This window comes from Dama dama, chromosome 22 (genome assembly GCF_033118175.1).
Source record: "Dama dama isolate Ldn47 chromosome 22, ASM3311817v1, whole genome shotgun sequence".
In the NCBI taxonomy this organism is placed as follows: Eukaryota; Metazoa; Chordata; class Mammalia; order Artiodactyla; family Cervidae; genus Dama; species Dama dama.
In genome coordinates this window covers 16,448,593-16,474,534 of record NC_083702.1, presented here as the reverse complement: position 1 = coordinate 16,474,534, position 25,942 = coordinate 16,448,593, and the positions used below count along the sequence as shown (strand labels likewise).

Genomic DNA, 25,942 nt, shown 5'->3' with positions numbered 1-25,942 from the left:
GTCCCACATGGGCTGGACACCGTGCAACTACTAAAGAGGCAGTTCAGAGGTCTGCCCTGCCTCCAGGAGTACGTCACTTTTTGCTCCAGCGGCCAGGGCCAGACAAGGGACTGCAAGGCCTGGTGCCCAGGGCTCCCCACCAGGCACCTGGGGACACTCGAGAAGAACCCACTTGGGCCCCCTCTTATGCGACTTTCCTCCACTTCCCTGCATCTGACAGCCCCCACCCCTCAGCCTCCCTCTCCTGCCCCCGTGAGCACCTCACTCAGACCCCAATTTCCCAAGAGCAGTAAAATGTATAGAAGTAAAAAATATAGAACTGCCTGCCAGGGGGGCCGGAGGGGGCGCAGAGCGGCATGGAGGAGCAGGGCCCGCAGTTCTCAAAGCCTGACCCCCCTGCTAACCCAGGAAAGGCAGATTCCCCCAAGATATCAAACAGGACACGCTTGAGCCACTGTACTTTTATTCACATCCTGTATTTTGGCATTTTCCAGAGAAGGACGGGGAGAGACAGGGTGGGGCAAAGACTGAGGCAGGAGGGCGAGGGGGGGGCTGGCTCCCCATTTCCCTCACATCCCTCCTGGCCCCACCACACGGGGAGCACACACAAAGGGGGAGGGGAGGCACAGAAGCCCCCTCAGTGGAGGAGGCGGCACAGAGCTACACCCACGCTACACACACCCACACACCCACCCACACCCACACACGAACAAGCCCGCTCCACACCGGGCGGACGGGATCACAGAGAAGCAGAGCGCTGTGGGGTCAAGGGCAGGGAAGCAACAGTCTCCTCACAGACAGGCGGCCGGCCCCTCCCGCCCCCTCCAACTCCATTCCCAAAGTCTCCCCAGAGGCGCCCCCACCCTACGCTTTGCCTGGCCATTCTCTCCTGGCCTCTAGCTTCTTCCCTGCTGCTGGGGACGAAAAGAAAAGGGGTACCGAGCAGGGAGGCGTCCATCCCTCAGCCCCATTCCTCATGCTGGGTGGTCTGTCCCCGGGGCGCCCTCAGGACAGGCTCTTAGCTGGCCACTCTCTGGTAGAAGTAGATGTAGCCTAGGTCCTTGGGCGGCTTCTCAGAGGCACACACTTTCTGGTCGTTGTAGATCACCCACCTGGGGAATGGGGCGGGGAGAAGGGTGAACAACCCGGGCATCCTCAAGTCTGTCTTTCTGACGTGCTCCCTGGATTTGACCCTGGTGGTTCGGGGGCAAAGGCTCGCAACCTTCTCTGCCTGGGCCCCCAAACTCAGCCCAGCTGCCTCCTGCCTGAAGGGAGTGTCCCATCTCACAGGGTCGTTTCTCCTCTGTGTTTTTGGACCCCTGTGCTGTCTTTACAGCCCACCCCCACCTATTCCTTTTGGGTAGAGGTCAGCAAGCTTTGTCAAGGCCAGACAGGAAATATTTCAGGTTTTGCAGGCCATCAGGTCTATGCAACTATGCAGCTATGCAACTTGCCTGCTGCAGCGTGAAAATAGCCACAGATGATACATAAATGAATGTGGCCGTAGTCGTTAAAACTATTTATAAAAGCCAGTGGCCCAATTCAGTCCTGGAGCCCTAGTTTGCCCATCTCTGCCCTCAGGCTTTCTATCAATTTCTGGTGAATTGTGGCCTGCACCAGCAGTTCCCTATGTTCCCCCGCCACCCAGGAATATTCTAGGGTCTTCCAGGATGCCCCTACCCATTCCCACCACCCCTCCCCCATTCAGAAGGCACGTGCTGGCCCCTCACCTGCCTTCCTTCTTGATGTGGCAGACGTAGTGACCACACATGGTCGAGGTGCCCATGTGACTAATGAAGGCAAAGAGCTGATACTCTAGGGAAGGGGAGAGAGGGCAGAGCAGACAGTGAGGGAGGGGGATGTGTCCAGCAGCTCATGCCCAGGGTGGGATTTTAGAGATGGCAGACAGGCTGGGGCCAAGTCTATCTCAGCCTCCCAGACCCCAGCTTCACGAGTCATGTCCATGAAACTTCTGACTCTGCACCCTCCCGAGGGAAGCAGAGCCGCCTGATGGTGAAGACCTAGTTGAGCGGATTGGCTATATTCTCCCAGCGACACTCACTTCCAGGACCATCCCGGACTTTAGGTCCCACTGGTATGGACTCGGAGATGGAGTCGGCAGCTGAGCGGCCCTCCGAGATGTCCATGGCAGCTTCTGCGTCCAGGTCGTCAATGTGACTGAAGATCCAGTCCACAGCCCGTTCTAAACTGTTGTTCTTGGGAAGGAGGAAGTGTTACTTTTTTAAAAAGCAAGGTCAGGGTTGAGAAACCCCCAGTGAAGGCCTCTGCTCCTTCACCACAGCCACTCAAGGGTGGAGCCCCAGACTGGCCAAACCACAGGGGTAGTCCTCACTTGCTCCTGAGGGGTGAAACCTCGCTCCCGCCCTCATCTTCCCAGCGGACCTGTCCTCAGCTGGGGGGGCGCCCATACCGTGGCCCGAAGGGCTTTCAAGGCCTGGTCCCGGGAGAAGCCCATGGAGACGATGGTGGTCACACAGTCCTCCGGTGGGGGGTCAGCGGCTGCACTCGTGGAGCCGGGCCCACTGGAGCCAGGCAGGATGAGGGGGTTCGCAAAATCTGGGGATGGAAGGGGTTCAAGTGTTTGGGGGAGATGCTGGCCCTGCCTGCCACCCCTCTCCCCCGCTCCAGATCCCCAGCCCTGCCTACCCGGGTCGTCCATGTGCGACATAACCCAGTTCATGGCGGCCTCAGCCCCGCTGTTGCCCGTGTAGTAGACGGCTTTGCGGCAGGCATCCATCGGGAAGCCCATCTCCACTAGCTGGATGATGACTGACTCATCCAACATGGGCGCTGCGGGGGAAAAGCATGGGCACAAGGGCCTGACTCCTTGGGCCACTCCCTGCCCGTCCCCAACAGCCTCCCCCCAGCCCTCTCCCAACCACCCGTTCCATGCGTTTTTTCCTCCACGGCCTGGCACCTTATTCCAGAACTAAAATGGCAACACAACCTCATGTGGGGCCGGCACTATCCTCAAGGTCTGCAGAACTGAGGCCAGAGGTGCCCCAGGGCGCCCCTTCCCTGTTCATTCTCCCACAACAGGTTGTTTCTGGAGTATGAGCCCCCGCCCCTGCCCCCAGCCCACGAGGTTACAGGGGCAGAGGCAATTAGCCAGCGCTGCTCCACCCACACAGAGAACGCGGCTGGGGTGCTCTCTCAGTCCTCACGTCCATCAGGAGGGCAGAGACAATTTGAAAGGGAGGACAGGAGGAGCACAAAGGACAGGACCAAGGGGTGGCAGGCAGAGAAGACCCCCATCAGCAAGGGAAAGAGACAGGCAGGAAGAAGAGTCACTAACATGTCGGAGAGGAGAAGTGAGGGGAGCAGAAGGAGTCTTCGTCTTCGTTGCCATAGAAACCAAGGCTACCTTTGGGCTCATCCGGAGTGACCAGGGGTGGGGCAATGTCGGGCAGCTCCTCCTCTCCAGGCTGCAGCCCTGTGCCCCTCAGCTGGGAGATGTCTAGCTCCTCGGGCATCTCGATGGACACGTCTAGAAAGCGTACGGCAGGACAAAGTTCACCTCGGCAGATCCCCGAGGCCCTCCTGGGAAGAGCACTCTGGGAATCTCAGGCCCCTGCCCCCATCTTGCTCTGTAATAAGATGATGCGCAGAGCAGGACCCATTGTAGGGACCCATCGCCGTGTGATAAAAATAACCACAGGCTGGGTGGGGGTGGGGGTGGGGGGGGCAAGTGAATAGGATTCCGGTCTTAGATCTACCACCAATGAGCCACGAGCCAGGGAGGGGTCTCTGACTGTGCCACGGAACGATTCTGTACTTCCGTGGGGCTCAACTTCTCTAGGAAATGAAGCTAGTTCTGGGGTTTGCAAAGTCGTCAGGAGCCTGTGAGACCCGTGAAAACAAGCTGTTTCAAGATTATCAAAATGAAAACATCTTACCAACTGTATAAAAGTAAAACTATGAAAACCACTTTTCTTGTGTAAGTCATAACTATAAAATCAAAGAAGTCTTAAATAACAACGTCCTACTGTATAGCACAGCACACTATACTCAATATCCTATGATAAACTGTAACAAAAAAATTTAAAAAGGAATATATATGTATTTAACATAACTGAATCACTTTGCTCTATAGCAGTAATTAACATCATGTTGTAAGTCAATGATACTTCAATTTAAAAAGGTAGTTAAAAAGTTTTTTTAAATCAAAGAAGTCTTAATAATGTTTCCCCTTTCAGAGGAAAGCTGAAGAAGCACTAGTTTACATGTCAAGGCCCCTTCTTTTTCTAGCATTTTCTGCTTAGCCTCCCTTGCTCGTCCAGGCCACCATACCCAGTTTCTTGGGCACCCAGTCCAAGCCGAAGGTGAACTTCTTGATCTGGATGACCAGGTAGTCAGGGAACGAGGCAAATCGTGTGGTCCTAGGGAAGAGAGAATGGCCTGGTACCCAGAGAAGCTGTCCTGAAAGCCCCACCTGAGTCCAGCCTCTCATAGGTAGAAGAACTAACCGCCCTGAAGACAATTTATATTCCTTTCCTGACCTGGACAGGCATCAAGAAAGTCTGCAGACGAACAGCAGCAGAAGGTAGGAAGTAGGGGAATTGGGGGGGGGGGGGGGGGCGGGATGGGGTTCTTAGGGGCAGGAACAGCAAAGGGGCAGGTGGCTGAAATCTTGGAGACCAAAGTACTCTCTCAGATCTCAAGTTCACACCAGTGACAGGTTAGCAAAAAGTAAGACTATGTGCTAGAAATCTCAGTTCTGTCCACGACTGTTCCTAAGTGCCCGTGCTCTGCCAGCACTGGGGAAGTGAGCAGAGGCTTCCTGAAAAGTGACCCCATCCATCCCAAGAGAGGTGAAGACTGGCAGGGCAGGTCAAGGTAACAGGTAGCAGTTATCCAAGTCCACTTCTGCCAGGGCCTCTTGGTTCCCCTCAGGCCCCAGGTTACCTGCCTCAACTGATGGAAGCCTGAGTTCTGACCACAAAGGGATGAGAGAACGCAGAAGAGGCTGACAGCATCTCGGGGATGACCCTGACGGAGGCCGGGACCCAAAGGACTTACTTGACGGCGACTGACTTGGCCTGCAGGGCCGTGCTCCAGAAGTCGTCCACCTGCTCGGGGGCGCCATAGGCCTCCAGGCAGGAGCTGAAGGGCACCTGGGCCCGAACCAGCTCAGGCAGAGGCAGCTTCTCCTCTTCAGCTTGCCGCTTCTTCTCCTCATACTCCAGAAGCTCCTCTGGTGACAGCAGCAGTGGGTGGACCCTTCAGAGGGGGCGCCACGGCCCCCCTCAGCCCCGCCCTCTGCCTCCCCAAACCCAGCAGACACACGTCTGCCTGTGACCTGGGCTCTTTCTCAGCACAGCTCAGCTGACCAGCTGCGGGCAAGGTCAACCCCACATCCCCGCCTGGTCGGGAAGCAGGGATACCTCGGGCTCTGCTCCTAGAAGGTGCACAAGCCCCATCGCTGCCAGGCTTCAGCCCCCAGGCCCCGGGGGGTAGCAGAGCACCCACCTTTGTTCAGGGCCGCGTCCATGGGCACAGGCAGCTGCATGATGTAGTCCACTCGCTGGGTGTACTTCACTTTCTCTGTGGCCAGGCACTTGATCTTTTCCTCCACCAGGAAGCGGAACACTTCGTTAGGATTTTCGGAGCTCCGGCAATTCCTCTATGGGGAAGAGGCAGGGTGGGGAGGTCTGGACAGCCAAGCACTGGGGTGGGGGCCTACAAGAGTCACTGGGGGGTCAGGGGGAGAGGGGAATGGAAAGGAGCGGGGCACAAAGAGGTGCAGGGATGGGAGAGCAGAGCAGAAACGTTCCCTCATCAACCCGCCAGTTCCGGCCCATTCTGGCACTGCGGGACGGCATGGGAAAGTGCCTGTACTTTCTATTTTTCTTTAATGTGGACCTCCTTTTTAAAATAAGTCTTTACTGGGGACTTCCCTGGTGGTCCAGTGGCTAAGACTCTGCCCTCCCAATGTAGGGGGCCCAGGTTCGATCCCTGGTGAGGGAACTGGATACCACTTGTGGAAATTAATAAGAGTTCACATGCCGCAATGAAAGATCAAAGATCCCGTGTGCCACAACTAAGATCAGCACAGCCGAGTCAATAAATATTAAAAAAAAAAAAAGTATTTATTGAATGTGTTACAACATTGCTTGGTTCTGGTTTCCTGGCCTGGAGGATCCTAGGTTCCCGACCAGGGATTGATCCTGCATCCCCCTATGCTGGAAAGCAAAGTCGTAACCACTGGACACCAGGGAAGTCCCCTGTACTTTCTTTCTAAGCACTAAGTGCTGGCCTATCATTTTCTTTGGGAGCATCCTTCATTAGGCTGCAAGCCTGACAAGTGTCCTCAGGTGCAAATGCCACTCTCAGTAAAGGCTCAGTGCTCGGGGTCACTGGGGTGGGGCTGGGTTGGGGCTGACAGAGGAGTAACAAGTGAGCAGCGGGAAGAAGGAGTGAGCCAAGGTGCAGGTAGGCAGGAGGAGAGTGAAGATAGCCCCCGCCTCCCTGTCCTCACCTCTACCATGTTGATAAGGTGCAGGAAGAACTCCTGGGCATCCTGCTGCCGGTTGGTGGAGAACTCGGGGTGACCCTTGCCAATGAGGGCCTTGAACATCCGAGGGGCGATGCCATCTTGGACTTCCTAGGCAGAATTGGGGCAGCCATTCAGCCGGGGCCCAAGAGGCCACCAAGTGGCCTTCTTTAGACACCTCCCAGATGGATCTCAGTTCCCCCACCATTCCAGAGCCTGAGAGGGACGGAGGTCCACACCCACCTTCTGCTCCATGACCTGCTCCCCATCGCCCGACTCTGGTGCTGGCTTGGAATACTCCCCCGAGAGCAGGCCGTGGCCCAGCTTGGCCCTGTGTCATCACCCAAAAGAACCACTTAGCTTCCGTCTGACACCACCAATCTACCCCTTATCTCCCCAACTCGACCCCTGCTCAAACCCCCTAAGACAACTCTCTTAAATGTGAACCACCTTAGATTCCATGGGAACCCAACTCAAGGTAGACAGCATGCTTGCAAGACAGCCATTGGAAAGCGTCTAGCTGGCCAGAGGCTACACTGTTGCTCACTTCAGGGGGTCATGGAGGAGAAAGAGGGCACACAGGCCCAGCTACATACACCTGGGTGCTGAAGTCCTGGGTGGGGTCCGTTGGGGCATTCTGGAAGATCTTTTCCAGCTTATCCACGTACCTGAGCCAAGGGAAGGATCACTGAAGGGGCTGTGGCCAGGCCCAGAGGAAAAGGGAAGGGACCGTTCAGGGAACAGGTCCCTCCAGAGTGGGGAGACATGTGTTTGACACTTGGGGTCCACGTCTTTCCAGCAACCTGCCTTCCCTCCCCTTCCCAAACCGGTCAGCATGCTGGGTACACAAGCCTCTGCCCCGAGACAGAGCCACAGGGTGGGAGAAGACACTCAGAAGGATAAATACAGCTCATGTTCTTTGAATAGAACACATCAATATATCCTAAATTTTCACATGTGTCTCAGGCCTTCCTATTTAGACAGGAAGCTCACTTCCCTAACCCTAACTTGGCTTTCTTCTGTCTCCATGTCCCAGCCCTCCCTTCTCCCCAAATGCGCCATGCCCACGTTAGGTGCTCATCTGATGTCACTGGCCCAAAATAAAGAGCACCTGTTGGCCCTTGAGTCCATCAGGAGGCCTGGGAGAGCCCTGGGACTGAGCATCTGGCCCCACCAGTGGGCTCGTGTATAAGCAACTTTACAACCTGCTCCCCAGCATGTACCAAGAGCCAAGACTGAGCTAGAACAGAGGTCCTGAGGGCACCAGAGGTGGGCGCCTGGAGGCTGGCTGCTAGGAGAGGGCTGGGGGTCTGGGCAGAGCCAGGGGGCCGGCTGTGGGCGGAGGGCCTGGGGTCGGGGGCTGGCCGCGGGGGAAGGGAGGACTCACTTCCTCTGGAAGTCGGGGATGCTGAAGAGCACCTGGACCACCGAGTTGAGGTAGCAGCTGTTGCCCAGGTTGCGGATGCCGGTGTAGCCGGGCCCGGACAGCGGCTTGAGCGGCACTGCGGACTCCTGGATCAGCTCCCACTCACCGATGCGCTGGTTCATGTCTATCTCCAGCTCTGTCATCGTCTTGTCCGTCTGCAGGGGAGGAGGCACTTCAGACCTGTGTCTTTTTTTCTTTTTAATTTGGCTTTGCTAGGTCTTAGTTGGGGCATGTGGAATCTACTTCCCTGACCAGGGATTGAACCCGGACCCTCTGCACTGGAAGCATGGGCTTTTAGCCGCTGGACCACCAGGGAAGCCCCAGACCTGTGTCTTTTATGTTCTAAAACACAGTCTAGGATGAGAGCCAGCTGGAGCCTGGAACGTGCTGAATTATGGACCCTGACATGGGAGGCCCACTGGGCATCCTCTGGTGCAAGTTCTGGAAGGCCACAGGCAACCTCCAGGGGCCCATCAGGCAGCAGGCCTCCGCCCACATGAGGGGATGAAGTGAACATGACATCCCCTAGCTGAAGTGTTCCTCCATTCTGAAGCCACCCTTTCTCACCCTCAGATCTCCACCCCAGCATTGCTTCCTCGGGCCCCTGGGCCCGGCGGCCCCTGCTGGAAACTCTGGCGGCTCTGCCTACAGTTGGTGGTTATTCCCTGACCTGCACAAGCACACAAAGGATGCCTGTGTCTCATCTGGTAGAAGCCTACAAGCCAAGGACCACCCCTGCCTCATTCACAGAGTGACCAGCACACAACAGGCGCTCAGTAATAGTCGCTGAATGATGAAATGATTCTACACGGCTTTTCACAGGAAGCCCACGAATCCTGGGAACTGGGGTCACCATGGCATCTCTTCCCTCCTTGCTACCTCAGCCTCAGCCTCGGGCAAAGAGGGAGGGCCTGACGGGCAGGGACAAGAGAATCTGAGCGGAGAGCAGTCTCACCTTCTGCATCTTCAGCATGTCAATACCGAAGTGGGACAGGTGCTCAGCCAGGTTGGGATCCAGGACCATGTCATCCTCGTCGTATGAGTACACATCTAGTGTGGGAGGCAGGAACAGTGTCAGGGGGCGGGCAGTTCAGATCCCACCCGAACACTGAGCCCACCCCCTGCTCCGAGAGGCCTTGGTGGGACAGCAGGACAAGCCCAGAGGGCAACCTTCCTGGCTCCCTCGAGCATCAGAGAGGCCTCAAGCCCTTCTTGGATTGGCTGTCAAAGAAGATGCAGTCAAACAGGATGAGGGCTGGAACTGGTTGTGTCTCCACCCAGCAGGAGGAGGTTCGAGAGTGAAGTGAGTTTGGCAGAAGACTTACTCTCTTACTTACAAGAGAATGACGGTCATCACTAGGATGGGGACTGGGGTTTCAGGGGGCTATCTGAAAGTTCTGTTTCATCTGCAATATTTTCATTGTTTATCAGGAGACTAGACTCATGTTTTGTTCGTGTCATGTGAAATGAGTAGTGGTTCAGACCCAGGGATGTCCACGTGGAGGGGGCGGGGTGTACCAGCTCCGTCGGGGGTGATGGTGCCCAGCTTGACGGCCAGCGGGTAGCCCGTCTCCCGGAAGTGCTCCACGGCATGGTTGTTGCCCCCGCTGCCATCGAAGTAGCGCCGGCCACACAGGATGGAGCCGTCCGTGAGGTTGAGCCACAGGTTCTCCCGCATGTCACACTTGGAGCACTTCCAGCCACTGACCCCGGGGAAGAAAACGAGCCGAGTACAGGTCAGCAGTTTATGGGAGCGGTGGACGGACAGACGGGGCTCTGCAGCTCCCCCACTGGTCCAAGGCCTACTCTCGTCTCCTTGGGACGTCTTCTCCCCCAGTCCAGCTCCCCGCGAGTCTCCCTCCTTATCCTGCTCCTGAGCCTCTCTCCCTCCAGACTCCCAGAAGGGTGACTGCTTGCCCCTGCCCTGCGGGTCTCGCCCCGAGGTGGCGGTGGGTGGGGCAGGCCTCACCAGGGGGGGATCCGAGCAGGGTTGTCCAGCTGCTTGAGGTTGAAGGCATGCTTAGACACCTGCCGCACTTCCCCATCCCAGGCCTGCACCTCCTGCTTGCGGGAGGCCGAGTCAGCCGACAGGAGGGCCTCCACTGCACTGGTCACCTGGGGGAAGCAGAGGGTCAGAGGCGGGACCCAGTTCCCAGCCCCACCCACCCCTCCGTCATCAGTTTTCCTGGAGCTTGCCCACCACCCCGCTGCTCTGACCCCGCCTGCCCCAGAATCTTCAGTAGGGCGGGAAGGTGTTTGTACCCGATCTCTAACAATGTCGGGCAGTCCCCCCAGCCCATCCCGGGCTATTTCCAGGTAATCCGGCAGAATGACGATCTTTACATCCTCGTCGTATTCAAACTTCTCCTCGTTGAGGTCAAACCCACCTTCGACACCTGGTGAGACAAGGAAGGAGCTGGGGCGGGGGGGTGGAGTAATGGGGGAGGGAGTGCGGGTAGGATGACCACCGCAGGGGGACCCCCGTCCTCTGATATAGTGCTTCACCTTGCCCCCTCCAGGGTCCCAGGGCCACTGACCAGGCCCTTCCTTCAGGGGCCTTCCTAGCACCTCTGAGAGCAGGAGAAACCAGCTCAGGGAAGAGACACTCACCAATGGCCAGTCGGGTGGGTTTCTTGCGGGGAGGGTCTCCAGTGCCTGCGGTCGCGTCTTCCTCCTTCTACAGTGAGGCAGGAAGGGCACGATCAGCCCCAGCACCAGGGAAGGGACAAATGGACAATGGATGGACGGGGATGGAGTGGGTTAATCTCAGAAAAGATAAGAGCTAAAAAAAATCAAACATGCTGAGTTTTAATGGCCCCAGCAGAAGCAGGTATGGGGCGGAAATGAGGCCCCTGAGAGGTCAGGATGGGACAGACAGATTCAACCTGGTGGCCCAGCAGGATGAGCCTGAGGGCAGCAGGTCTTGCCTACCGGGCGCCGGGTCCGCCGGAGGTGCAGGTAGACTCGCTGGCCAGTCTTGTTAAAATGTCTCTCCACATACTGTTTTCCAAAGCCCAGGAATGTGTTCATGCAGATGTAGAGGCCACCCTCAGACTCCTGCAGGACAAGAGGCAGGGGCGGAAACAGGCGGGATGAAGCTTGGCCAGGGGAAGGCAAGACCTGGGGTTAGAAATGAGTGGCTTCCGGAGGCAAGGTCTGTTCTTAAGCACTGTGTGGCCTCTGGCAAGTCACCTATTAGTCTTTCAGGACCTGGTACATGGCTAAGAGTCTCCCCATCCTCCTATGACTTTGGTAATGGCCAACAAGAACACCTGGGCTGAGCAATGCCTGTCAGTCACCACTCCTTTTCCTTCTTTGAAGCCCTCCAGTCAATGCAGAGAACTCCCTGATCTCCTTCCTGGAGCCTTGAGATCCAGAGTGAGTCGGGATCAACTACTACAGACCTGGGAAGAACTCCATGTCAGACACTGCACCTAAACCAGGAACACCATGACCAACCCCACCTGACCACCAAGATTCAGCAAACCTTCCAGGCTGGAGGAGAAGAGATACTAGCATCTGAACAAGACATCTAACCCATGGGCTTGCCAGCAAGATCAGACCTTTCCTTTACCTCACTCTACCAGATGATCAAACCCTGGCCCACATTGGTTTCGGCTCCTCTTTCCTGCTAAAGGCTGGCTCCAAGGGAACCATGTGCTGCTTGGGGCTCACAGCTGAACCAGGACCCCGTCTGGCAAGGACATGAAGCCCAGCCTTCTCTAGCCACCACCCGGATGCCTCCCCCACCCCCCCCCGCCATAACCAAATCTCCAAGAAGTCCCATCAGCCTCCAACCTCAAAGCCATTCCTCTTCTGGAACAATCTAGCAACACTTTCTGAGACAGCTAGAATACACATAGCCCAGGAAGAAACCAGGGAAAAGACAAGTGTCCACTGTAAATCACAGCAGAGGAGGGGACATGGGCTTTCCCCAACCTGAGTGAGTCTACCAGTGCCCTTGTGAAGAGGGTGCTGGAGAAGGGGGCGGAGGAAACTGGAGACAACAGAGTCTTCTCTCAGATCCAAGCAACAACAGGCATCTTCTTCCTGGAATTAAAGCCTCAGTGGCCTTGAAAAATTCTCTGCTGGGAATTAAAAATAGGGCAGTTCTCCATCCCATAGATCGCTCTGTATCACTCCTGAGAACTGTGCGGGTTACAAAATTTATGGACAAATAGAGCATTTCTCATCAGGGAAGTCACATAAACTCTTTCTATCATGAACCCAATTTAAAAATAATCAAATATGCCAGAAGTTGGTTAGCAAAGACAACCAATGGAGACCTCTTGACAGGGAAGAGAGAAAAAAAGTGTAATGAGATCAAAACCCCTTTTGGATTATTCAAACCATTACTAAGGAGGGAGACAGGAGTACAGAAAGGGAGACTTCTACCATCTGTTGATAATTAAGGGAAAAAAACCTTTTCTTCCTGAGAAAGACAGCACTTCATGATCCATGCACTTGATAAACTGGGAGGCCTGTGGGAGCTCTGCAGTGATTAAACTCCTCTGTTGCCAATAAAAGATGCTGATTCCACCAAGGACTGGGAACCCCAGAGTTCTGCTCTGAGCAGTTGTCCTCTTTACATTCTGCCAGACTTCAGAGAAGCAGCATGTTTTCTGAGGCCCAGATCAAAGCCTAGCAATCCAAGCAACCCACAAATCACAGTGATGACCCTGAAATGGGCCTCAGATCACCCTGCTATACTCAGCACTGGCGATGCATTAATGAAGCCTTTCCACTCTGACTTGCAGTTTTCCCAGCCATGAGCTGGTCTGGCTGAACACCCTGGGCAGGGCCCACAGCGGCTTGAGGGAGGGGTGGTGAGGGGGGCGGATCCCAGCCAGGCTGCTGCCCTCAGTTCAGGCTCTGGCCTGGCGGGAGGCTTGTGTCTGCCTGACGGTGTCACAGGAAGGCAGAACTGCAGGAAGGGAGGTACCGGGTGGAGCCTGCCAAACGTGAAGCAGGGTGTGGGTGGTGGCTTTGTCTAACTAGTCAGGAGTGGGAGTGGGATGGGAAAGAAGCCTTAGTGTCCCCCAAGAAAGAAACCATCTCTCTGGGAATACTTTCCAAAGGTTTCCCTCTGCGCTCTCTGATGGACGGGAGAAAGAAAGGGGACTGCGGCCATGATTCACCTCAAAGGAGAAACGACTAGAGCTTTCCTCTCCTCTTCCCCCCACCCCCACCCAATGACCCACCTCCCCGCCCCCTGACCAAATTAACCATGGGTGGAGGCTCTATAACTCAGCCTTTCGCAGAACCAGCCTTCTTCAAGGCCACTTCCAGGTTACTGGGCGCCTGGGAACTGCAGTCCCCACCCTACTACCCCCAACCCGGGCTCAGAACAGCGGGGGGCGGGAGGGGGGGGTCGCCCCATCCCTCCCACATGAGACTACAAAACCCGGAGAGCCATGCGCGACAGGCAAGGCCAACTCCCAGGCTTTCGCAGGGCTCCACGTGGGAGATGTAGTCCGGCAACTGGGTGGAGCCTCTAGTTTAGAACGGCAATGAGGGGAGTGAGCGACTACAATCCCCACAGTGCTCCACGAGACGAGGAGCGGGTGGGGCGGGCGCGGTTGCTTTCGGGAGTGGTAGTCAGACGACAGCTCGCGCGTATTCAAAGCAACGGCAGGAGTAGCGTGGAAGACTACAAGCCCCATGGTGCACCGCAAGGAGGCGGTGGCCCAAGCCTTGCAGGCCCCGGCAGAATGACCAGGGAGATGGAAGTCGTGCTCGCTGCGGGCGTGGGGAACGGGCTTACCGGTGTGTCGAAGGAGAAGGCGCACTCGTCTTTGTGGACCCGGTCTCCAGCCTTGGGGACCCGGATCGTCGGTAATACTGACAGCAGCGCCTCCTCACTCAGCTCCGCCATGACACCGGCACCAGCTCTTCCACACACAGCGGTTCTCACCGCTTCTAGTCCCCCCCTACCCTTCCATCCAATGAGCACCACTCGTTAGGTGCATGCGCCGAAGGGAAGACGCGCGAGAATGGCAGTTGGACCGAGCCTGCCCGCTAGTGCTCCGCCCTCTGCCCGCCTCTTGACCATCGCCAATGAAAAGCACTTCTAATGCAATCGATGGTCAAAAGAGCCAATCCCACTCCTCCAGGGCAGAGCGCACGTAGATCAGCGAGGTGGGCCCAGGAGTTTTGCTGCCGAGACTCTGGGACCTTACAGTGCATTCGCGTATCTTCTACTGAAGAGCAGAAACTGATGGTTGTTTAAACCAGTCAATCCCAGAAACTTTCCTGGGAGACCTGTCCAATGGGAAAATTAAAGGGCAGCTGTAGTCTTGGTATTTGAAAATGGGCTGTCCAATGAGGCGGGGTTAGAGAGGGTTAGTGTTGAGTGATTGATAACTACGTCGACCAATGAGGATTACTATCTTTCTGGCCTTAGGAAAAAAATGTTCGTAACTCCGTCTCCAGCGGGATATGTAAATAATAGCGTACTAACTCATGATTCTATTTTTTAATAAAATCACTTCATTTTGAAACCGAAGATCTCTTGCGCGAAGATTAGCATCCCGCAAAATCTCACAACCGGCAGCCGGGTACGGAACAAAAGTCCCCTTAGCAAGGAAGCGTCACCCCGGCGAGTCAAACCGCTGCCTGTTGGCCCCACGGACCCATGATAGACGTTCACGCAGCCCAATGGCTTCCTTGATTGGAGGCGGTACTCACAGAGAGGGCCTATAGGAGCCCGCATCGGTTCAGCCAATAGGGTCGGGGCAGGGGCGTGGCGGGAAGTTTGAAACTCAGCTTCGGGAGTTGAGGATTGAGCCGCTTTGCACCCAGAGGTGGAATTGGGGCCCGGTAAGGGATTTGAATAAATAGTGAATAATTTAGAGGGCCCAGCAGGCCCTGAAGGAGTTGTCTTGTCTACTGTATTAGTCATCATCCCCGCAGAGACCTCTGGCCCGGCGGCCAGGCAGTTTCTCAGCGGGGAACGGGGGGAGATGGGTGGTCTGGAGTCAAAGGTCCAACGTGGTCGCCGTAAGGGCTGAGACCTGAGTCATTTCTCGCAGGCATCCCCTCCTTTCCCGGGCCGGGCCCTGCCCCATCCTATTTCTGCTGGTTGCGATGGGCTCAGCTAAGAGCGTCCCCGTCACTCCAGCGCGGCCTCCGCCGCACAACAAGCTTCTGTCTCGAGTGGCGGACCCCCGTTCACCAAGCGCCGGCATCCTGCGCACTCCCATCCAGGTACACAGGGGTGGCATGGAGGAGGCAGCGACTCTGTCTCAGTTTCGGAGTCGCTGCCTAATCTAAGAGAACTCTCCCTTCCCCCAGTACCCCTCGCCTTTGAGGCCTTATTTTCCATATTCTCAATCCCGGTGAAGTAGGCTGAATGTCTGAGGGCCTTTGCAATTCCCTTCTGCAGTATGGATCTAAGGCTACAGACCTGGGAGGGGAGAGTTGAGGGCCCAGACTCGTTCTAGCCTTTGGTCCTGACAGGTAGAGAGCTCCCCACAGCCAAGCCTGCTGGCAGGGGAGCAAGTGGAGGAACCTAAGCTGGCCCAGGACTCAGATCCCCGCTCCCCTACCCTTGGCATTGCACGGACACCTATGAAGACGAGCGGAGGTAAGTGTTGGCCCAATGCTGTCATCCTCCTACTTTGAACCCACGTCCTTCTTTCCTCAACACTGCTGTCTCTCAGTGACTCCTCTTCTCCCGATCCCTCACTGACCAGGACGCGAATCCTAAGGCCCATGTATCCCTTCCTCCTTGCTGAATGATTTGTGACAGATGGTCACTATCTCATATCACTTCTCCCCTCCCCAGAGCCTCCAAGTCCACTGGTGAAACAACTGAGTGATGTATTTGAGACCGAAGACCCCAAATTAAGCCTTCCGCCCGAGGCTATTCTGCCCCGAGAGACACCTTCATCTCCTCGACTGGACTTGCCTTTGGGCACCCAGGTTTCCCTTGAAGACCAGGTGCCTCCTGGGAGCCAGACTGAACTCCCTGCCGAGCAGGTGTTTGCCAGGGAGAAAACAGGACATGCCTCAGAAACGCCTGTGGCTAGCCAGGGCTCAGACAAGCCCTTACGAGACCCCGAGACTCCTCGATCTTCAGGTACAGAATCTAAGGGCACAGGATGGGGAAGAGCACTTGGGAGAACACTCTGGGATAACGTCCACAGGCGGACGGAGGAAGAATAACCTGAAAGCCCCTAACCTTGGCTGCTTGTTTTAATTCCTTACTCACCTGAGGTCCTAAGTGTGCCTGTGCGTGTATGTGTGTGTGTGTGTTAATTCACTTATGTCGTGTCTGACTCTTTTCGACACTGTGGACTGTAGCCTGCTAGGCTCCTCTGTCCATGGGATTCTCCAGACAAGAATACTGGAGTGGGTTGCCATGCCCTCTTCCAAGGGATCGTCCCAACCCAGGGATCAAACCCATGTCTCTTGTGTCCCCTGCGCAGGTTCTAAGTGCAGCAGGCGGAAAGCAAACAACAAGGTTCCAGGGAGGTCTCCTCTCACCGTCCTGCAGGATGACAACTCCCCCGGGACTCTGACTCCACGACAGGTAAAGGGCAAGCGGGTGAAAGCTGTTACTAGGAAACCCAGAATAAAGATAGGGGCCTTTTCCCCACCCAGTCTTCGGTCCCCTGAACAGCCTCCTGCCCTCCCTCACCTTGCCCAATGCCTTTTGCAGGGTAAGCAGCCTTCCCTGAGTGAAAACTTTAGGGAACTAAAGGAAGGGGCCATTCTGGGAACTGGACGACCTCTGAAAACTGGAGGACGAGCATGGGAGCAAGGCCAGGGTCATGACAAGGAAAATCAGCACTTTCCTTTGGTGGAGAGCTAGACCATGCATGGCTCCAGCACCAGACTCCCCAAGGGCCTGGCCATTCTGTGTCCTCCCGCCCCTTCTTGCCCTGGGAGACTGGAAAAGTTCATTTTCTTAACTCCCCCTAAACTGCCAACTCTGGGACTCAGAGCTTCGTTGGTTTTCTTTGTGTCTGACATATTTCTGTATATTAAAGCAAGTGATTTTAAGTTATATTTTTAAGTGTTGTACCTAAACCGTGCACTGGGTCTCCTGTCTGCAGAAAGCCTGGAGGGGGCTTGTGTTCCCTGGCTTGACTGTCCCCATGCTGGTACCTCCAAGCCTCATCTACACACCTCCCCTAAATCCTAGTGTTCCCCAGGGTGCTGTCCTTGGCCCTTTCCCCTTTGCTGTCCCTGGATGTTTACTTCTGGGGCCTTTTTTTTTTTTGGTAATGGGAGTATAGTTGCTTTACACTGCCATGTCAGTTTCTGCTATACAACAAAGTGAATCAGCCATACATATACATATATCCCCTCTTCCTTGGATTTTCTTACCATTTAGGTCAGCACAGAGCACTGAGTGGAGTTCCCTGTGCTATACAGTAGGTTCTCATTAGTTATCTATTTTATACATTGCTGTTTGCTGTTGTTCGGTCACTAACTCAAGTCTGACTCGTTGCGAACCCATGGACTGCAGCACTCCAGGCTTCCCTGTCCTTTACTGTCTCCTGGAGTTTGCTCAAACTCATGTCCATTGAGTCGGCGATGCCATTCTACCATCTCATCCTCTGTCGTACCCTTTTCCTCCTACCATCAACCTTTCCCAGCTTCAGGGAAAGTAAGTCAGCTCTTCACATCAGGTGGCCAAAGTGTTGGAGCTTCAGCTTCAGCATCAGTCCTTTCAACGAATATTCAGGGTTGATTTCCTTTAGGATTGACTGGTTTGATCTTATACACAATAGTGTATATATGTCGATTCCAATCTCCCAATTCATCCCACCACCACCCCTTCCCCCACTTCTGGGGCTTCAACTGTCCGTCACCCGATTTCTGGTAACATCCAGGTCTCTGTACCTAACCCTCACCTTCATTCAGCTGCCCCAGAGGCACTTCAGAGTCAACTTGTCTAAAGTTGAATGTGTGTTCTTCCCCCAAAGTTTCTCCTCCTCCCTTCACCTTGTGAATGACAGCACTCTCCACCCGGTTGCCAAATCCTACCTTGGCTATCATCTCAAATCTTCCCCTCTGAGTATCCCATATCCTAGCCCTTGTTCACTTCCTCCTGGTGATTCTATATCTTTAATCTCTTTCCCGTCCCTTCCCTCCCCACTCTGTCCTACATTTCTTGCCTGCTGCCTCCTACCTTGTTTACCTCCATTCCCTCCAGGCTCCCCCTTCCTCCATTTCATCAACCTACATTGCTATGAGGGCGATGTTCCCAAGAAGCATCACTGATTATTACTACTCTGCTCGAAACTCTTCCCCATTGCCCTTAGGACAAGGTGTAGAATAGCTTTCTATAGGCCTTTTGTAATCTGATTCTTTCTCAACATAACTTTTCTGTGCAAACACACTCATATGCACCAAAGGCAGGCGGTGGTGAGCTGTCATGCAGATCACACCCCACCCCAACCACCTTTTCCTAACCCATCTCAGGCCTTGCCCATGAGGCTTGGGCTTCTGCCTCCAACCTTTCTGCCTGCAGCTATCTGGTACCCAAGCTCTATCACCACACCTATAATACTTCATTACTTAAGTGGGACCTGTGTCTTTTCAGAAAAGAAGCAGCTGGGAGGCAAACATTACACACATACAAGGCGCTACACTTTATTGCAGGTGCTTGAGGAGAGGCAAGAAGGTAGACAAAGGAGAAAGCATGAAGGAGAAGGGGGCCAGGACCCTAGTTGTGTCAGAGCCACAGTCACGGGGCCGAGCACCCTGTGCCAACCAGGTCTAGACAAAGGTGGTAGCTCTGGGGGAGGAATCCTAGGGCTTGCGGCCTCAGACAAGAAGCCTGCTAGGCCTGCCAAGGTTAGGGTTAGGGAGGGGTGGGGGTCCATTGTCCTTGCTCACAAAGGGAGAAGCTGTCAGGACCATGGAGCGGGGAGGCCTGGGAGGAGATGGGGCAGTTCCCCCACCCCTGATGAGTCCCTGATGCTGCCTCCCAAAGGCACGCTCCCCATCCTCCCCACTGCCCTCAAAGGGGGAAAGCTGGGGTGTAGAAGAGAAAAGCTCGAAGAAACCTTAAGAAACTGGGCAGGGGAGGGGCAGCTGAGTGAGTGTCTTCATGGCCTTTTACATCCCCTCGTCCAGCCTCCTCAGTTCCAGATTTTGAGGAAGCTGTCCCAGGAACCGGTGGCCACAGCCATCCCATCAGCTGTGACCCCCAGGCAGCTGACCCTGTTGTCATGGCCGGAGAGGATGCCTGAAAAAGGGAGAGGAGTCAGCCTGGCAGGTGTTAGGGAGCTGGGGTTAGAGGTTAGGGGGGCGGGGCATCCGACTAAAAGAGGAAAGCGGATTAGCCCTAAGGGAAAGGGTTTCCCTCGAGGCCAATCTCCCCATCCAGGATCTGGGCTGGGTGAGGGATGGGAAGGTTGGACGTGTGTCAGCTGCTGAGAGAAAAGCAAGGGCACCTTGACTGGGAAAACGGGGAAGGGGGAGCTTCCAAATGGAGACAGGCCCTGAGACAAGTGACTCGGCCAAGAGCACTCAGACAGTAAGCAGTGGAATTAAGGTCTGGATCCTGACTCTGGCCAGGGTTCTCCTCCCTGGGCACCCGGCCTCTCCTGAGAGAGGAAGCCACACTGATTCAACTTCAGACCAGGCCAGTCCCAGAGAAGCACCCAGGTTGGAGTCAGGGCCCTCAAGTCACATCCCATCCCCTGGACTCTTGTCACTGCAGAGTCCCCAAGGTGGCCCTTCCCTTCCGTGGAGGCCCCTGAAACCCATTCCTGACTGGACAGTCTGGGTCCACAGGTCTGGGGGTGACTGGAAGGAGCTCCTCTGGCGGGGAGCAGCTGCAGCTGCAGTGGGCCATGGCGAAAGGCTGCTTAGAGCAACTTCACTTTGAGAGGAGACGGTTCTGGACTGGGAACCAAGGGGACTGCTCTAGGGGAGGAGCTCAGAGTCAGCCAGTAATGAGGGAGCAGCTGTAAGAGGGTGGCCATGGTGGGCAGGCTCTCACCCACGCGCTCGCACTTCATGGAGTCCCACACATTGCAGTTGAAGTCGTCGTAGCCTGCGAAGAGCAGGCGACCGCTGAGCGAGAAGGCCACAGACGTGATGCCGCAGATGATGCTCTCATGGGCATAGGTGGTCAGCTCCTGGTCGGCCCGCAGGTCAAACAGGCGGCAGGAGGCGTCGTCTGAGCCCGTGCAAATGGCCTCTCCGTTGGGGAAGAACTGCAGATACAGGTGGCCAGGGTGGGGCGGGGGGTGGCGGTGAGGGTCAGGACTCAGACCTGGGCAGCCCTCAACCTCTCCTGCCCTCTCCCGGCTCCAGGCTAGTTCCCTCGGCCTCTCCAGCTCCTGCCCCATCCCTTCTGTGGCCTGCCAGCTGCAGCTGGGCTCCCTACACCCTCCCTGGCTCCACAATACTGCCACATGGCAGGGGACAGCACGGGGCTGAGGGTGGGTGGGCAGCGTGCTCAGGGTCACACGGTTAGAAGGGTGGAGGCTGTTCCAGACACCAGCATCTCTAGGCCCTGGATCAGCGTGTCAGCACAGGGCCAAGTATACAAGCATATCCTGAATCTCATTCTCAGGAAATGTCTCATAACCTGATGGAGGGAAAGTCTACAGAAAACTGGCCTGTACTCGTCCAAAGTGTCAATGTCACCAAAGACAGGAAAAGGGCAAAAAAGGTTTCCAGTTTAAAAGAAATTGAAAAAACAAGGCAAGGAAATGCGATGCATGTTCGTGGACAGAGAAAACATGGCTATTTTGGAGATAACTGGTGAAATTTGAATACACACTGTAGACTATAGTATTGCATCAATTTAAACTTCCTGATTTTAAGAAATTAGACTGCCGGGAATTCCCTAGTGGTCTGGGCGTTAGGACTCTGTTCTTCCACTGCAGGGGGCACAGAGGAACTAAGATCCTGAAAGTCGTGTGGCAATAAAATAAAAATAAAAATCACAACATAATAATAGAAATTTATAAAAGTTAAAAAAAAAAAAGAATTAGACTATGACTATGGAAGAGAATGGCCTTGATTTTAGGAAGTATATATTGAAGTGTATATGTGCTAAGTCACTTCAGTAATGTCCAACACTTTGCAACCCAAGGGACCAAAAACCACCAGGCTCCTTTGTCCATGAGATTCTCCAGGCAAGAATACTGGAGAATTTCCTTTTCCAGTACACTGGAGAAATTCCTTCTCCAATACACTGAAGCATTGAAGGGCTAAAGGGGCATGAGGTCTGCAATCTATTGTCAAAGAACCCAGGGAAAAAAATTAATAACCAAGTGTATCTATACCTACATCTAGGTGGGTGTGTATCTGTGTGTCCGTCCATCCCTCCCTCCCTTCCCCTGCAGAGAGGGAACCATAAAGCATATGTGGCAAAAAGGTGACAGTGACTATGGGTGAAGGGCAGACGGGAACCGTTTCTGTTATTGCAGCTTTTCTGGGAGTGAAATTATTTCAAAGTGAAAAGTCAAAAGGAAAGGGGCAGGGGGCCATGGGAGGGGATGAAGGCTGAGTGGGGGGGTGGTGGTGGGGAGGGGGTCCCCAGAGGGCACCAGAAGCTCAGAGGGGGCTCACGCAGATGGCGTTGATGTCCGACTCGTGGCCGGTGAAAGTCTGCCGGCAGGTCCCCTCCCGCACGTCCCAGAGCTTGGCGCTGGCATCGCAGGCCCCGGAGATGAAGAGTCTGAAGTCAGGGGACACAGCCAGGCTCATGCAGTCCCCCGTGTGCCCCACAAACACAGTCTTCTGCTGCCCAGTCTCGATGTCCCACAGGGCACTGCGGGGTGGGGGGACACGCTGTCACCCAGTGAGGCCGGCAGAGAGGCGCCTCCCCGGCCATCGCACCCACGGGCGCCTGGGCCTCACCACGTGGTGTCCCCGGAGCTGGTCACGATGTTGTTGTCGTCCAGGAAACGGCAGCAGGAGAGATAACCTGGGTTGGGGGGTGGGGGCGGTTAGGACAGGGCCCTGGCTGCCGGGCACAACCCGCAGGTACCCTTGGCCTCTCACTCACCTGTGTGAGCTGACAGCTCCCGGCTGACCTTGACGTTGCCCTCCCGGGATTTGAGACTGTAGATGGAACACATGTTGTCCAGCCCCCCACAGGCCACGAAGTTCCCTGATGGGGCGTAGGCACAGGTCATGACCCAGGAGGAGCGCAGTGGGATGGCGTGGACCTGCAGGGGTGGGGTGGCAGGCGCCTGGGCTGAGCTCCCAGGTCGGGGGCACAGGAAGGGCGTGGGATGCCCCCAGGAAGGCGGGCAATGGCGGGGCCAGGAGGCTGGGCTGGTACCTTGTTGGTGGTGTATGTGTCCCACACGATCAGCTTCCCATCTTGCGAGGCGCTTACCAACAGCCTGGGGAGAGGAGAAGACACACGTGTCACCCAACCCCCCTTTCCTGCCTGTCTCCCCGTAACGCCCCCGGCCCAGGCCTCTTAAGCCTCACTTAGAGTCGGTGGCCCAGTGCATGGCGTAGATCTTGGCCAGGTGTCCCCTTAAGGTCCGCCGTGTCCGCATCTGCACGCGTCCCACGACTTCAAGGCCAGACACCAGCTGCAGGAAGTTAGTTAGCTCAGTTGTGTTCAACTGTTTGCGACTCCATGGGCTGTACCCCGCCAGGCTCCTCTGTTTATGGAATTCTCCAGACAAGAATACTGGAGTGGGTTGCCATTCCCTTCTCCAAGGAATCGTCCCCACACAGGAATTGAATCCATGTCTCCTGCATTGCAGGGGGATTCTTTACCATCTGAGCCACCAGGGAAGCTCTGAAAGGGGGTGTCAGAAGGCAGGGGGAGCGGACCTCCCTGTGTGTGGTTAGGACTCTGTGCTCCAAATGCAGGCACCATGGGTTCAATCCCTGGTTGGGGAACTAGGATCCTACACATCACACAGCACAGATAAAAATAAATCAGGGTGAGCAGGGCGCATGCCTACACGTCAGCATCTGAGCCAGGATTGTGTGTGAGCTTCTGTAGCATGCCCAGCTCGAAGTCAGGCTTCCAGGACGACTAAGGGCTGAGAAGTCAGCCCAGGCATGGCTTAGATGGGTGTAGAGAGAGACATGGGCAAGGCCAGGGTATATGGCTAAGGGTTTAACCACCACCTCTCCTGTGTAGGCCAGGGGTCAAGGTGAAGGGGAAGGGGGGGTTCCACCATGTAAACACCCCCACCTTGACCGATTCAAGCTGCCAATGTGAGTCCACTACACATGGACTTGGGACAATATGCACATGTTTGGTTGAACCCAGCCGCTAGGAGCCTGCCCTCGCCCACTGCTGCTGCTCGGCCAGCGCTAAGTGGGTATCCAGAACAGCACCATGGCACTGAACTGCCCCCTCCTGAAACTTGGGGTCCTATGCCCCTGAGACTCCTTTGGCCTTCTAGACATTAGACTGGGGCTCCAGAGTCAAAAGACCTGACTTGCCATTTATTTGCTTTATCTCAGGCAAATTACTTAACCTCTCTGAGCCCCACTTTCCATCTGTAAAATGAAGTTTTTAGCACCAGACTTATGGAGTTGTCAGGAAAATTAAATGAAATTATGTATTTAAGCAACCCAGTGCCTGGCTCATGTTCAGTAAATATTTACTCTTATTATTAACATTTAATTCAATCTAAGATGGCACTGGCTCCAAGAAGCACCATTCTTTTATGGATCACTAAGAAAGAAAAAGTGCTGCTGATTATAACTGTAAGGCATCATTGTTGGATGCATCTCAATTTCCAGGATGTCAAAATGTGAAACAAAATTCATCCAGGACTGAAAAAGTGCAGTATCAGCCAGCTTGTAATTAGTCTTGTCTGGGCTTTCCAGGTGGCTCAGTGGTAAATAATCCACCTGCACACACAGGAGATGCAGGTTCAATCCCTGGATTGGGAAGATCCCCTGGAGAAGGAAATGGCAACCCACTCCAGTATTCTTGCCTGGAGAGTTCCATGGACAGAGGAACCTGGCAGACTACAGTCCTTGGGTTCGTAAAAGAGTCAGACAGGATTGAGCAACTAAACAACAACAACTAGTCTCCAAGAGCTTCTGATTTAACAGCCCTAGTCCTCTTCATCCTGGCCAGCCAGCCAGGAGGGGTTGGCGCTCTTGTTTTGTGGATGAGGACAGCGTCTGCCTCCCTAGTCTCCGACTCGGTGCCTGGCCCATAGCAGACCTCACAAAATGTTGAATGAATTAATTCATGTCGTTCCTCATTCCAAGGACATGCTGTACTGGAGCTTGGGCGCCAGGCTGTGGCTGGTCAGGGGGCTCCCACGCCATCCCCTCCCCTCCATCCCTCCCTTCTGGCCCTGTTGGGGAGCGGTGGGGGCTCACCTCTCCCAGGGTAGTGTCGGCACAGGCTTTCCTGGCATCCTGGGGGGGATAGCAGACATGGGTGTGGGTAGGGGCAGGGTGTGTGTGCGGGTGTCTAGGTGGGTGGGTTTGGGGCTCTAGGGTTTTGAGGGGCGGGGTGGGGCACAGCTCAAACACGAGCTCCAAGTTCAGGAAGTCTCTGGCCGCTTCCAGGTCAGGGGTCTCTGAGATGTCAGTCAGGGTGAAGCCAGCCCTTCCCCTGGGGGCCACACTCCCGCATGGGCCCCGTTCCTAGTTTTCCCGTGTCCCCAGGTGGAAGGGAGGGTTCTGGGGTTACTGCAATCTGCTTCTTGAGCTGCTCCGCTTCCTGCCGCAACTGCTCCATCTCCCCCATCGTGGACGGCTTGAGGGGTGGCTCCTTAGTCTCCTGCCGGGGACACGGGGTGTGTGTAGGGGACCCCCACATTTCTGTTTCTCACATCCCACACCATGGGGGGCTGGAGCCCCCTCCCCACATTGGGCCAGGACTGGGTGGTCTGCACCGCCTCCCCTGCCAGCCCCTCCACATCTGGAGTCCCAGGCCACCCCCGCGCCCCCCGCAGCCCCCAGCCCCAGAGGGCAGAGCCAGGCCAGCCCCTCTTACTTGGGCTCTGACTTTAGGCTTCCAGCTCTGGTCCCCAGGCGCCTCCTGGCTCCCTCAGCCGCGACACCCGCCCGTCACCTGCCCCAGCTCTGCTGCCAGAGGAGCTGGCCTGGCCTGGCCCCGCCTGGGGGGGGGTGCGGGGGGTGCAGACAGCGAAGGGTAGGGCCAATGACGACTGTCAGGCAAATGAAATCAGCTGGCGGGTTGTGGGGGGAGCAGAGGATGGGGAGGGAGGTGTGCGGCTTGTAGAGGGACCTAGGCCCAGCCCGGGGAGGGTGGGAGCAGGAGTGTGGGGCTACAGCGGGGCACAGTGCCCCCCGCCCCCCCCCCCCGGCACCCGCAACAAGCCCTGGAGGGAGGAGGGGTGGGGTGCTTCCCTGGCCAGTCCCTCTCCAGGCAGAGAGCAGAGCATCAGGCCCCACGGGATTAGAGCAAAGCTGTGAGGATTAAGGGTTGGGTCTGGGAGGGTGCAAAGGAGCAGCCCGACCACGTTCCAGGGTCCCCCCCAGGCCTGGCCCCCCATCCCATGGTGATGATCTTGGCCGTCAGGGCCTACCTAGCAACCAGCCCCGGAGCCAGAGAGCGAGCAGGAGAGATGGCCCATTGTCAACACCCCGAGTTGTGCTCCCGAGCTCAGGGTGATGGGGGAGAGGGTTGTGGTGACCATGGGGAGGTACAGGCAGGAGCTGAGATTAGAAGGCACTGATCTGGATAATCCTTCTTTAGGACAAACCCCAACTAGCTGCCCCCGGGAGCTGATCCTGGGGGGTTGGGAGGAGGTCCAGGAGACCCAAAGAGGAGGACGGACGGGCCTGGCCCAGCTTTGGGTGCAGAGAGGATGGAAGTGGAGAACAAGCCCATCCGCTGCTTGCATCTGGTGTTGGGCCCTCATAACTCGCCGGGCTCTGCTGGGGCCGTGAAGGCAAGAAACAGAGGGATCAGGCTGCCCTAAGTCTCAGCCAAGCTCAGAGAGGGAAGACGCTGGCTTAGAGTAAGAGGCCCAGGGAGCAGCTGTCAGGGGTCAGGGTTCATTTGCATGAGGGAGGCAGGTGGTTGAGATTTCCCTGACAAATCACGGGTTGGAGGG

General features: G+C 55.7%; 3 protein-coding genes across 6 annotated transcripts; 1 reads left to right on the top strand and 2 right to left on the bottom strand.

The window, feature by feature from the left end:
* Window positions 1-445: 445 nt before the first annotated feature.
* On the bottom strand, window positions 446-13,939 carry USP5 (ubiquitin specific peptidase 5). 2 transcript variants are annotated; one of them, XM_061124823.1, is made up of 20 exons: window positions 13,705-13,939; window positions 10,872-10,997; window positions 10,551-10,617; window positions 10,203-10,336; window positions 9,910-10,055; window positions 9,459-9,643; window positions 8,896-8,990; window positions 7,902-8,095; window positions 7,111-7,182; window positions 6,758-6,845; window positions 6,500-6,625; window positions 5,491-5,644; window positions 5,041-5,215; window positions 4,312-4,400; window positions 3,317-3,508; window positions 2,668-2,811; window positions 2,432-2,577; window positions 2,063-2,216; window positions 1,731-1,815; window positions 446-1,112 (listed from the first exon to the last, which is right to left on the bottom strand). In XM_061124823.1, the coding sequence occupies exons 1-20, from the start codon at window positions 13,813-13,815 to the stop codon at window positions 1,019-1,021; spliced, it is 2,577 nt and encodes an 858-aa protein (XP_060980806.1). In that variant the 5' UTR covers window positions 13,816-13,939; the 3' UTR covers window positions 446-1,018. The 2 variants fall into 2 exon arrangements, with proteins under 2 accessions (XP_060980806.1, XP_060980807.1); XM_061124824.1 differs by having other exon boundaries at window positions 3,386-3,508; window positions 13,705-13,938.
* Window positions 13,940-14,675: 736 nt separating this feature from the next.
* On the top strand, window positions 14,676-16,950 carry CDCA3 (cell division cycle associated 3). Of its 3 annotated transcripts, XM_061124819.1 has the most exons (6): window positions 14,676-14,759; window positions 14,972-15,146; window positions 15,399-15,525; window positions 15,727-16,020; window positions 16,370-16,473; window positions 16,603-16,950. In XM_061124819.1, exons 2-6 carry the CDS (start codon window positions 15,027-15,029, stop codon window positions 16,753-16,755), a joined length of 798 nt encoding a protein of 265 aa, XP_060980802.1. In that variant the 5' UTR covers window positions 14,676-14,759; window positions 14,972-15,026; the 3' UTR covers window positions 16,756-16,950. The 3 variants fall into 3 exon arrangements, with proteins under 3 accessions (XP_060980802.1, XP_060980804.1, XP_060980805.1); XM_061124821.1 differs by lacking the exon at window positions 14,972-15,146 and having other exon boundaries at window positions 14,700-14,759; XM_061124822.1 differs by lacking the exon at window positions 14,676-14,759 and having other exon boundaries at window positions 15,009-15,146; window positions 15,403-15,525.
* A 1,576-nt stretch (window positions 16,951-18,526) lies between these two features.
* On the bottom strand, window positions 18,527-25,901 carry GNB3 (G protein subunit beta 3). The gene is made up of 10 exons (XM_061124818.1): window positions 24,856-25,901; window positions 24,550-24,639; window positions 24,234-24,272; window positions 22,359-22,465; window positions 22,204-22,267; window positions 21,925-22,087; window positions 21,777-21,843; window positions 21,486-21,687; window positions 19,903-20,119; window positions 18,527-19,143 (listed from the first exon to the last, which is right to left on the bottom strand). Exons 2-10 carry the CDS (start codon window positions 24,604-24,606, stop codon window positions 19,037-19,039), a joined length of 1,023 nt encoding a protein of 340 aa, XP_060980801.1. The 5' UTR covers window positions 24,607-24,639; window positions 24,856-25,901; the 3' UTR covers window positions 18,527-19,036.
* Window positions 25,902-25,942: the final 41 nt, after the last annotated feature.